At 43.4% G+C, this 12,178-nt stretch overlaps 1 protein-coding gene across 1 annotated transcript in view; it reads left to right on the forward strand.

The window, feature by feature from the left end:
* Positions 1-12,178, forward strand: part of LOC126204436 (uncharacterized) — a 384,821-nt gene that overhangs the window by 145,832 nt on the left and 226,811 nt on the right. Inside the window, exon 3 of the mRNA XM_049938825.1 lies at positions 11,468-11,598. Within this exon, the coding sequence (XP_049794782.1) occupies positions 11,468-11,598 (131 nt within the window). The remainder of the gene's footprint in view (positions 1-11,467; positions 11,599-12,178) is intronic.

Consider the following 12,178-nt stretch of genomic DNA (forward strand, 5'->3'; position numbering starts at 1 on the left):
GTATCTTCAGTAACACTTAGTAGTAAGGTAAGGGTGGCATGAGCACAATTTTGATAGAAAATTTATATACAAATTAATTAAATTGATCATTTAATTACACCCACCCCCGGATGACGTCATGTGTTTTTTTTTCATCCGGCACGTGGGTCTACACCCCCTCCTCACCCCTTTCCCGCTCACGCCCACCCTGTTGGCCTGAATTTCGAATTCCCGGGATGCTGTTGCGCACTTGGCCAGCTTGATGGAGTAGGACAACGAGCTGTTTCTTGAAGGTTGTCACCCAGCCAGCCCATAACCCACTCAAGTACACAGGGGGTCCTAATCAGCATGACGCAGGTCGGTACTGGATCCCATCATATGTGCCATCGAAGAATATCCTAGTGATACTGCAAGGACAAAGTGAAGATGTAGTGGGTGATAAGGTACAAATTTAAGCCCTGTGTACCACTACTGTTCGCTTGAGTGTATAACTTGACCGCTAATGGTTCAAAGCGTTTACATATTGATATAGAAGCTTCCGCCGACAGAGACTGCCGTGTTGTGATAGAGATTGAGAATGCAGCTTGAAGTGTTAAAGTGCAGTTCACGGTGGTGGAATGGGATGAACTATGTCGTGCAAAAGCCTACATCAAACAGCAGTTGACGCAAGAGTATCATCCGAGCCGTCCTTCTCTGGACATTTACTGTACTGCTCTAACACTATCCATTACAACAGTGTACGATGACTCTACACTGGTGTGAAATCGGATGACACATCCATTTATCTACAGCACTCCATCGTTATGACCTTGCTCAGTCTACAGATGGTGCTATCCATTGTGTTCGAAAAACAGGAACAGATGGCTACCCGATGTTAAACCTGTGTCTGTGTTTGCCTCTATACCAATATTAAACACTTCGAACGACTTGTGGTTAAATTATACACTGAAGTGCAGTCGTGCACTGGGTTTAATTGGTATCTTCTCATTCACTACATCCTTACTTTGCCCATGCAGTTGTTGTTGTTGTTGTTGTCGTCTTCAGTCCTGAGACTGGTTTGATGCAGGTCTCCATGCTACTCTATCCTGTGCAAGCTTCTTCATCTCCCTGTACCTACTGCAACCTACATCCTTCTGAATCTGCGTAGTGTATTGATCTCTTGGTCTCCCTCTACGATTTTTACCCCCCACGGTGCCCTCCAATACTAAATTGGTGATCCCTTGATGCCTCAGAACATTTCCTACCAACCGATCCATTCTTGTCAAGTTGTGCCACAAACTCCTCCCCAATCCTATTCAATACTTCCTCATTAGTTACGTGATCTACCCATCTAATCTTCAGCATTCTTCTCTAGCACCACATTTCGAAAGCTTCTATTCTCTTCTTGTCCAAACTATTTATCGTCCATGCTTGACTTCCATACATGGCTACGCTCCATACAAATACTTTCAGAAACGACTTCCTGACACTTAAATCTATACTCGATGTTAACAAATTTCTATTCTTCAGAAACGCTTTTATTGCCATTGCCAGTCTACATTTTATATCCTCTCTACTTCGACCATCATCAGTTACTTTGCTCCCCAAATAGCAAACCTCCTTTACTACTTTAAGTGTCTCATTTCCTAATCTAATTCTCTCAGCATCACCCGACTTAATTAGACTACATTCCATTATCCTCGTTTTGCTTTTATTGATGTTCATCTTATATCCTCCTTTCAAGACACTGTCCATTCCGTTCAACTGCTCTTCCAAGTCCTTTGCTGTCTCTGACAGAATTACAATGTCATCGGCGAACCTCATAGTTTTTATTTCTTCTCCATGGATTTTAATACCTACTCCGAATTTTTCTTTTGTTTCCTTTACTGCTTGCTCAATATACAGATTGAATAACATCGGGGAGAGGCTACAACCCTGTCTCACTCCCTTCCCAACCACTGCTTCCCTTTCATGCCCCTCAACTCCTGTAACTGCCATCTGGTTTCTGTACAAATTGTAAATAGCCTCTCGCTCCCCGTATTTTACCCCTGCCACCGTCAGAATTTGAAAGAGATTATTCAAGTCAACATTGTCAAAAGCTTTCTCCAAGTCTACCAATGCTAGAAACGTAGGTTTGCCTTTTCTTAATCTAGCTTCTAAGATAAGTCGTAGGGTCAGTATTGCGTCACGTGTTCCCATATTTCTACGGAATCCAGTATCACTGGAATATTCTGATGGCATGTATGATGGGGTCCAGTACTGACTTGTGTTATGCTGATTAGGACCCCCGGCGCACTTCAGCCAGTCAGGGCCCAGCTGGATGTCTTCAACCGACAACAACAGCTCATTGTCCTGCTCCATCAAGCTGATCAGGTGCACAACAGGATCCCAGGATGGTGCCGCTGCTGTGGGCCCTGACGGACTGGGACACGTTGCTGTTGCAGACCCCGACAGGCTGGAGGATGTCGTAGCCACTGATGAGCAAAGAAGAAAAGCTATTACAAGCGAAAATATCAACACAAAGACGACATCTTCCTCACATGGCAGTAAACACAGCCATTAAGCAAGGGGTACTTAGTCTTCCGCAGCTTCTTCCTATTCTACTGCTGCTACTGCAGCTGCGCAGCAACGGACGATACCCACTGGAGCTTCATGCTGACTGACAGACTGACTGCAACTGAGGCTGCAGAGTTGCTGAGCCCACCTTATATCCCTGATGCGATTGGATGCAGTGCTATAGTCTACTGCTAATTTCAAGCGCCTCTGTTGGTATAACTGTGTTGGGGGATGCACTTGGGCTTTCCACCCAGAAGAACCTGAGTTCATGTCCTAGATAGGGTACTGCCGTTTTGAATTTCCCGCAATTCCCGGGCGGGGGGTGGGGGGTGGGATGGAACGTCAGCACAACCTTGTGACAAAGAAATTCCCACCCCCGCCAATACAGGGTAGGTGGGGGGGGGGGAAGTGTGCGGAGGGTGAAAGGGGCGGTTACCCACGTGCAGGTTGAAGAAGATATATGACGTCATTTCGGGGTGGGGTAATTAATTGATCAGTTTAGTTAATTTGCATTGTCAGTAAACGGTTTCAGTTTTAGAACTAACTGCACGTGAAGCATTGTGCAAGACCACAGATAACAAATGTTTTGCGATTTCTTCACGGTAACATGCCTCATGTACAATCGTTTTCCTGATAGCTTTGTACGTGAATAGAACTAATACTCCAGCTTGTGGCGTTTTGTCCTCGTCCTTTCGAAATGAAAATTAAAATCCCTTTTGTGCGGTGTAAGTGAAAATACGAAAACGTACGAATACTGCGGAATGCTTATTTCGTTTTAAGATTCCAGTCGACTGTGGCATTTAAAGTAATGATCGCATGACTACAAAGGCAAACCTGTCTTGAGACAAAGCTATGGTGTGTGTGTGTGTGTGTGTGTGTGTGTGTGTGGTCTAATGCAAGTGCACACTTCCTTATACAGCAGTTTTCACGTCTGCTTCTGATCCCAGCAGCCTACTGTGAAGCGGCTGCTAATACGTAAAGCAGCCCGCAGTTTGATATCGAAATTGTCTTCATACCGCCCTTACCCTACTAATACCCTTGTATCTTCGGCATAATACTTTAAAAATGGGAAACAGTCGGTTAAATCCACTGGCAGACTATGAGACTATCATGAGTTGTTTACAGACAAAGATACGGGCTTAAGTTACTCTATGGCACGAATGTTAGAGTGGTCCAGTGGTGCGTTGGTCGTATCACCTTTATTCGTATATTAAGGAGAGTAGCGCATATAAAACCAAGTGACACGTATAAAGAATCTATGAAGACAATGTTTGATGACTATAGAAGTATATTTATCAGCATTGTTTAAGTAACAAGCATACAAACATTCCAACAATAGTTTTATCACGATGGAGAAAGGCTCCTAACTATGTAGCAGATAGTTTGTTAATGGGAATACGAGAATCACGGTGTGGCTATATTGTGTTGAGCTTCATCCGACATATAAGTCGAGTAATAAAAAATGAAAATAATTTGTTTATCGTCGTGAGATAAATAGTGTAAGTTTTCGGGCCAGTTTTGGCGCCATCCATCTCATTGGATAACTGTGTAAACAGTGTGTGAGCTGTCGTGTAAACAACAATCTTACATCAACAACTGCTGTTTATATAGGCAATCTGTGTTTATTGCTACACCATTGTTCTGAAGCAGGCAAATCGCCACAATTGGGAGGCAGGCATGTCGCCACAACTGTACGGCGTCTACATTAAAATATTTATTTCTGTTTAACTAGAACTAGAGAATGTTCTGCTAGTTACTCAGGATATAAATGTAGCCATTTTCTAAATTAACTTTTTTTTTTTTTTACCGTCGCCATGCAGCAGGCTATGGCATCTACATAATAAAATTCTGAACACACATTTTATTGTCATCTCGTGCAGTCGTTTGTACTGTCGGTGGTTGCGTCTTCCCAACACAATATTCGACGTCTTAACTGGGCGTTGAAATATTGTGGAAGATGCAGACCATCACCAGTACAGCTGATTCCACGATACGACTCCGAATTCCCGGGAAAGTCCGAGAAATTACACATATTCCATTAACATTTCGCCATTTACACTGGCTGATTTCGAGAAGATAAAAACCGGACGGCGCTAGTACAGAGGAACTGAACTGAGCTGACTGAGGTGAACAACGAAAAATCTTAAAGGAGATGATTTGATGGAGATTGGTACCCCGATCCTCCGAAATGACGTAACAGCGCTTTAATCACTGCCCTACCATACTTGGTGTTCTTAACTACTTTTCATAGTGCTTATGGCAGTAACGATTTTACCCGTCACCAATATGTATTAAAGAACTGAAAAGGGCCCTAGAAAAAGTTTCATTGATTGAGAGGATTTTGACCTGTTTGTCCGGTGCTTCGAAAATTTCGTATTCAACGCTTACCTGCACGGGAACCAGACAAAACAGTCAGGCACGAAGTGTGTAGGTTTCGCTATTTGTTGCAGTCTGCCGGCTGGTTCCACTTCAAGAACGCTCTGCAGGACGTCACAACAGCGAGAACCTTAGCAGCGAGATGCGTATACCTTTCGTCCAGAAGGCGGAGGCAGGTAGCCAAACTTTTCTTTTAACCGATTGTTACCCTGGAGGAAGAAGCTAGGCCTTCTCTCCCACTGCAATCTGTCGTTAAGGAGGCTAACGATTCGTGTGGAATACCCAAAGCAATCATTTCCTGTACATAACGTGTTTCCGACGCAAAGCCGCAAGGTAACACTGCAATTTGCCCTCTATCATGTGGGCATTTAAACTGTTTCTTTACCATAACATGTACCTATTTAATAGCGTATGTACTCACAATCGGAAATGAGGCTCTGAAAAGCTGAAAAGCCTTACTACTCATTAGCTGACGATGACGTTACAAGCAGGATTAATTGAACTATTCCAATCATCTCGCATTCATCATTCGCTGTATGTCATACCGACAGTCACAAAGTTACGTGCATCTCTGTCTGTAAATGGCAAAACACACTGTAGCGCCAAAGAAACTAGTATTGGCATGCGTATTGAAATCCAGAGGTACGTAAACAGGCAGAATAGTGCGCTGCGGTCGGCAACGCCTAGATAAGACAACAAATGTCTGGCGCAGTTGTTAGATCGGTTACTGCTGCTGCAATGGCAGGTTATCAAGATTTTAGTGAGTATGAACGTGGTGTTATAGTCGGCACACGAGTGATGGGACACATCATCTCCTAGGTAGCGCTGAAGTGGGGATTTTCCCTTACGACCATTTCACGAGTGTACCGTGAATATCAGGAACTTGGTAAAACATTAAATTTCCAACATCGCTGCGGCCGGAAAAAGATCCTGCAAGAAAGGGACCAACGACGACTGTAGAGAATCGTTCAGCTTGACAGAAATGCAGCTCTTCTGCTAATTGCTGGTCATTTCAATGCTGGCCATCGACAAGTGTCAGCTTGTGAACCATTCAAGGAAACATCCTCGATATGGACTTTCGGAGCCGAAGGCCCACTCGTGTACGCTTGATGACTGCGCCACACACAGCTCTACGCCTCGCATGGGCCTGTCAGCACCGCCATTGGACTGTTGGTGACTGGAAACATGTTGCCTGGTCGGACGAGTCTCGTTTAAAATTCTATAGAGCGGATGGCCGTGTACGGGTATTGAGACCTCATGAATCAATTAACCCTACATGTCGGCAGTGGACTGTTCAAGCTGATGGAGGCTCTGAAATGGTGTGGGGCGTGTGCGGTTGGTGTGATACGGCTCCTCCTGATACGGTACGGCTCTGACAGGTAACACGTACGTAAGCATCCTGTCTTATCACCTGCATCTATTCATGTCCATTATGCATTCCGACGGATTTGGGCAATTCCCGCACGTCCAGAATTACTACAGAGTGGCTCCAGGAGCACTCACGAGTTTAAACACTTCCGCTGGCCACCATACTCCCCAGACATGAACATTATTGAACTTAACTGGGATCCCCTGCAATTAGCTGTTCAAAAGAGATCTCCACACCATCGTACTCTTACGGATTTATGGACAGCCCTGCAGGAATCATGGTATCATTTCCCTCCAGCACTACTTCAGACATTAGTCGAGTCCATGCCACGTCGTGTTGCGGTACTTCTGCGTGTTCTCGGGGGCCCTACACATTATTAGGCAGGTCTTCCTTTGGCTCTTCAGTGTATAACATCTCAAATGAAATTTCGAAGCTCAGAAAAATTGCCTCCTAGCATTTCATTTTTCAAGTGAGACTCGTCGCAAGACATTAGATTTAACTGACAAAATTTGTTGTTTCGTATCACTTCCCCCACGAAAACATTTTACCATTGTGAAACAGACGTAACACGTAACGAGAGCTGTCCTGTTACTCCAGGTTTCTGCGTCGAGATTACCGAGACTGATACGAAATGTCGTAGGGCAGTAATTTCCACCTTTGATAGGCCGTTAAACGAAAGAACATGACGTACGTTCAGAAAATAGTAACCGCCAAAACCTCTGTTATATGGGCAATGCAGAAATGTTTGTTAATGCATTTTAGGTAGCATATTTTTCTGAAGATGACAGTAAAGTCAACACTATCGCGTTTCTACTGGTGGAATCTGCTACAGGATAGAACACGTGTTACATACCCAACCGAGGATTTCATTAAGTGTATCGAACTTGACAGAAAATGCGCGAAGTACAGTACGTACAACCACGAAAAAAAAAATCCCACTGAAATTTTTTTTTTTAAAAGTTGGATATTTTAGTAAGAACTTTTAGAATAACTGGAAAATGTATAATCGTAAAATAAGTCTCTTACCACTTTCTTGCCGGTCGAAGTGGCCGAGCGGTTCTAGGCGCTACAGTCTGGAACCGCGCGACCGCTACGGTCGCAGGTTCGAATCCTGCCTCGGGCATTGATGTGTGTGATGTCCTTAGGTTAGTTAGGTTTAAGTAGTTCTAAGTTCTAGGGGACTGATGACCTCAGAAGTTAAGTCCCATAGTGCTCAGAGCCATTTGAACCATTTTGAACCACTTTCTTTAGCGACGCTACGTCTGTTGTAAAAACAGATCCCATTAATAAGAAACGCGTTTCACACTTTCTTTGTATGGTAGTATCGTGTTTCCTAATAGGATATACAGTTATATCGTTAAAGGTTTGTAACACTTTGTTTTACACGAACAAGTTTGAGGCATTTTCCAGAAGCTTCCTATAGTGTGAGGCATTGATTCCAGAATGTAAATACAAATTTTCCAGTCCTATAAATATTTTGCTGTTTTATTCGCAAGAGATGCGATAATGGTAGCACTGAATATATTACTTCAGTGTGCGTTCGCATTGTAACTGCATCTTCTAGGCGAGTTAAGAGTTTTGTCAAATTCACTATCACATTTTTGTTCGGAAAGGAAACAAATCCATTTGTCTAGGCCAGTTAGCCTGCTGCTGCTGCTGCTGCTGCTGCTGCTGCTGCTGAGTCGGCACCGGTTGGCTTCGCCGTCGCCTCGGTTACAGAGAGCAATTTTCTGCTCCCCTCTGCAGGCCATCAATCATTCTATCACTCATGCTACTAGACGAGCAGGCATGCGATTCGCAGCCTCTGGTGTTACCAATTCAGCAATGCCGGCTTCTCACTCTGCTCTTACATTGCCTTATATAAGACGTTGCCTTCACTGGAGTTACGAACAATGACGATCCTCGATTTTCTCTTCAAAATATCTTGTATGCGTACAGATTAAAAAAAAAAATCGTCTCAAACCTCATCTTCCCACTCACCCCTAGTTGAAATACATCCCCAACATTAACAAAAGTAATTGAAAGTTAATTGAATTTAATCGAATTCAGTCTGGCGATGCTGAGGGAATTCTATTAGGAAATGAGACACTAAAAGTAATAAATAAGTTTTGCTATTTGGGAAGCAAAAAACAGATGATAGCTGAAAGAGAGATGGTACAATGTGCAGCCTAGCTATAGCACGAAAAGTGTTTCTGTTAAGATCTGATATCAAAAAATGGCTCTAAGCACTATGGGACTTAACATCTGAGGTAATCAGTTCCCTAGACTTAGAACTACTTAAACCTAAGGACATCACACACATCCATGCCCGAGGCAGGATGCGAATCTGCGACCGCAGCAGCAGCACGGTTCCGGACTGAAGCGCCTAGAACCGCTGTCACAGGGGTCGACATCTGATATCAATTTAAGTGTTAAAAAGTCTTTCCTGAAGGTGTTTATCTGGAGTGTAAACTTGGATGGCGGTCGAACGTGAGGAAAAAATAAATAGCTTTTTGAAATATGGTGACATAGAAGAACGTAATGGAAGGACGTGGGTGATAAAAAATGCAAAGAGAGACCAAGACTTGAAAACGGTAAGCATGTTGAAATGGATGTAGGTTGCAGCAGTTACGCAGAGATGGAGACGCCTGCGCAGCATGGAGAGCTGCATGAAACCCCAATTTCGGACTGTATACTTCTACTATTAATACTATTTGCATGAGATACAAATATAAATGGTCTGATGGATAACGTCGGAAGCTCTGGGAGGCTCTTTGCGGGTGATTCTGTAGCATACAGGAAAGTTGCAACGCCAGAGAACTCTTGATCTTTGCAGAAAGAGTCGTAGAGGATCGGCGCTTCATGTAGGAACTGTCAGTCGGCGCTACATGTAAATAATTGTAACGTTTTGAGGATGATAAAGCAGAAAGACCAATGTTAACCAAATAGTCATTACTGCACAAATCAGAAAAGCGGCAAAAGGGGAATTTTAAGTTAGCCTTTCTCTTACGGCATTAATGTGTTACAGGTTGTAGACGACACGCGTAAGTTATTTGTGATACCCCAATCTGTATGAGAAAGTTCCTCAGATCTAAAATTGACAGGGAGTTAAATCAAGACTGTGGAATTGAGGCAGTTTTCCCGCTTGCTAATCGCAGCTTTAGTTTTCTGATGATAAACTTTGGGTTAGCAGGTGTGGTTTTCAGATTTACACATACACAAACATTTGGACTGCAAACTCGGCAGTTACATCTGATACGCATAAAATTTGTTCAATCTGGCTCACTTTTGACATTTCTCGCAGCGGTATTGATCCAGGCGCTGGCGCTAGTCGTATGCGGCTGCCTCTCTTCAGATGCGGGCTGCTTTACGTATTAGCAGACGTGAAAACTGCTGTATAAGGAAGTGTGCACCTGCATTAGAACACACACACACACACACACACACACACACACACACACACACACACACACACACACCATAGCTTTGTCTCAAGACAGGTTTGCCTTTGTAGTCATGCGGTCATTACTTTAAATGCCACAGTCGACTGGAATCTTAAAACGAAATAAGCACTCCGCAGTACTCGTACGTTTTCGTATTTTCACTTACACCGCACAAAAGGGATTTTAATTTTTATTTCGAAAGGACGCGGACAAAACTCCACAAGCTGGAGTATTAGTTCTATTCAGGAAAACGATTGTACATGAGGCATGTTACCGTGCAGAAATCGCAAAACATTGGTTATCTGTGGTCTAGCACAATGCTTCACGTGCAGTTCACTGACAATGACACAATTTTACTAAGGAAAAACGAGTGACGCACACACGTGGAAATCTTGAGCTTGTGACGCTGCCGCGCCGTGAAGATGTTACCGACAATGCTACATTACTCCTTAGCCGTTTTTCCAGTGCGCTAATTCTTGCATGTTCCTTCAGTAGCGTATTATGATACGGACAACAAAAGATTTAACTGACAACAGTTAATTACGGACTATAAAGTGTATTGCTTGTTATTGGAATTGTTCATTCTCCAAAACGCAACTGAGCTGCATTATGATTTAGAAAAGTCCAGTAAGCCACAACACACAATGAATTTCTTCACACTGAAAGTTAAGGTATACTCCACATACGGAGCGAATAACTAAATTGAAGATACTCCCGGATCGGTGCGATTTCATCCCAGTTACATTCAAACACACACATCTAAAGAGGGTTTATCTCAAGAACGCTGCCCACAACTTAGGCTGATGCAGATATTACGCCCATCGCGCGTCCAACACGACGACGATAATTTGTAAATCAGTGTCAGAAGGCAAAGATTTTTCACTCTTGGACACAGACAGAGCTATTGCTGCATGACTTATTAGTACTTAGAATTCCATGACTTATCAGTACTCAGTAAGCTGCCAAACTAAGAAAATAATAGTAAATAGTGTCACGTATGACTTTTCTAATCTCAAGCTGATTATCGGGAAAATTTCAAAGCTTAAATTTCTGCTGAAATACAAAAAGGCGTACTTTCTTTCTCACAGTTATCGGGGTCTATACTGTTCGTCCAGGTCCACGTAATACATACAGAAAAATTATAAGTTAGGGTGCTTTCTTCTCATTTAGTCCTGCGTAAATACCACAGATGTTCGGTCCAAGTAGGAGTTGAAGGTGGCTAAATGAGCATGCAAAACGTGCTACGATTGAATTTGACACATCTTGAACATCAAAGTAGTTTCACTCTCAACTAGATCGTTATTAGTGATCTCATTTCTTCCCAAACATTGGTTTTGGCATTTTTCAAAGAATATCGATTGTAAGTGAAGATTAATGAGTGGAGTTCGAAACACGCAGCTCATAGATGCTACGAACGCTTTTGCTGCATTAAGTAATTGTGTCGCAGTTGTTTTCACCGCCGGTTCGTAATTTTTTTCCCTACTTAAAAGACATATAGTTTGGCCCCCTCCCTCGGACATTAGTTGCCTTTCCTTGTGGTCTAGGTAAGAAGCTTAAAAATAGAGCTGAATCTAGTGATAGTGTGAGAGCGGGTTAGGGTTGTTTGTTCTTTTAAAATACTGGGACCCTGTCAGTTTCCTTTACTAATTATGGTACCCTCTGTAAACAAATTTTGCAGCCCTAGCTTGGCCCCTGCCCTGTTTGTACTATTCCGTCATTACTGTGCGAGTGTGTTACCTAGTCACACAAGAGCTGTACAACAGTGGTGCGCTGTTTTGTTTTGCAGATCGTGCGAGATGCGCAGAAACTGGCCCTGCGCATGAACCACCGTGGCGCGTGCGCCTGTGACAACGACACCGGAGACGGGGCAGGGGTGCTCACCGCCATCCCTCACGCCTTCTACCGCGCCCAGCTCAAGTAAGTACTCCATGCTCAGTACGAGACACCGGGTAAATAGTGGTAATTGCTTAATACAGCCAAGGCAACTCGAGACACAACAGTTTCCATCGACAAGGGGAAGGAAGTTAAAACATTTGTGACAAATGTGACAACGTAAATTTAGAACAAATGACACGATATAAGTAACGCTCCAAAACAGCCTCAGGATAATAATTTATAGTCAGTTGTAAAGGTGCACGGTTCATCTTTTACGACACTGCCTCTCCGTAATAGTATTGCCGTCAGCATTGCTGCAATAGATGGAATTATTTCACGCGATACTGTTAATGGGTCAGGCCGTTGGCGGTAGTATCCGAGGTATGACCGAGGCTTTGACCGGTGTCCACAAGAGTGGAGAGTATTTCGTACGGCCAGGCCATATCTACCTCTGTTCTTCTCAGTCAAAGCCTCCTTCTGAGTCTCGCCCTTATATTCTCCATCTCTCAGCAACAGTGCTATCGTGCCAGGTTACTTTATCTGAGCGGTAAAACGATATTATTTCGCTGCAGTTCGAAAGTAGACGCTTTTTTGTTGCAAATATGACGTATTAAAATGATGA

Source organism: Schistocerca nitens, chromosome 9 (genome assembly GCF_023898315.1).
Source record: "Schistocerca nitens isolate TAMUIC-IGC-003100 chromosome 9, iqSchNite1.1, whole genome shotgun sequence".
Lineage (NCBI taxonomy): Eukaryota > Metazoa > Arthropoda > Insecta > Orthoptera > Acrididae > Schistocerca > Schistocerca nitens.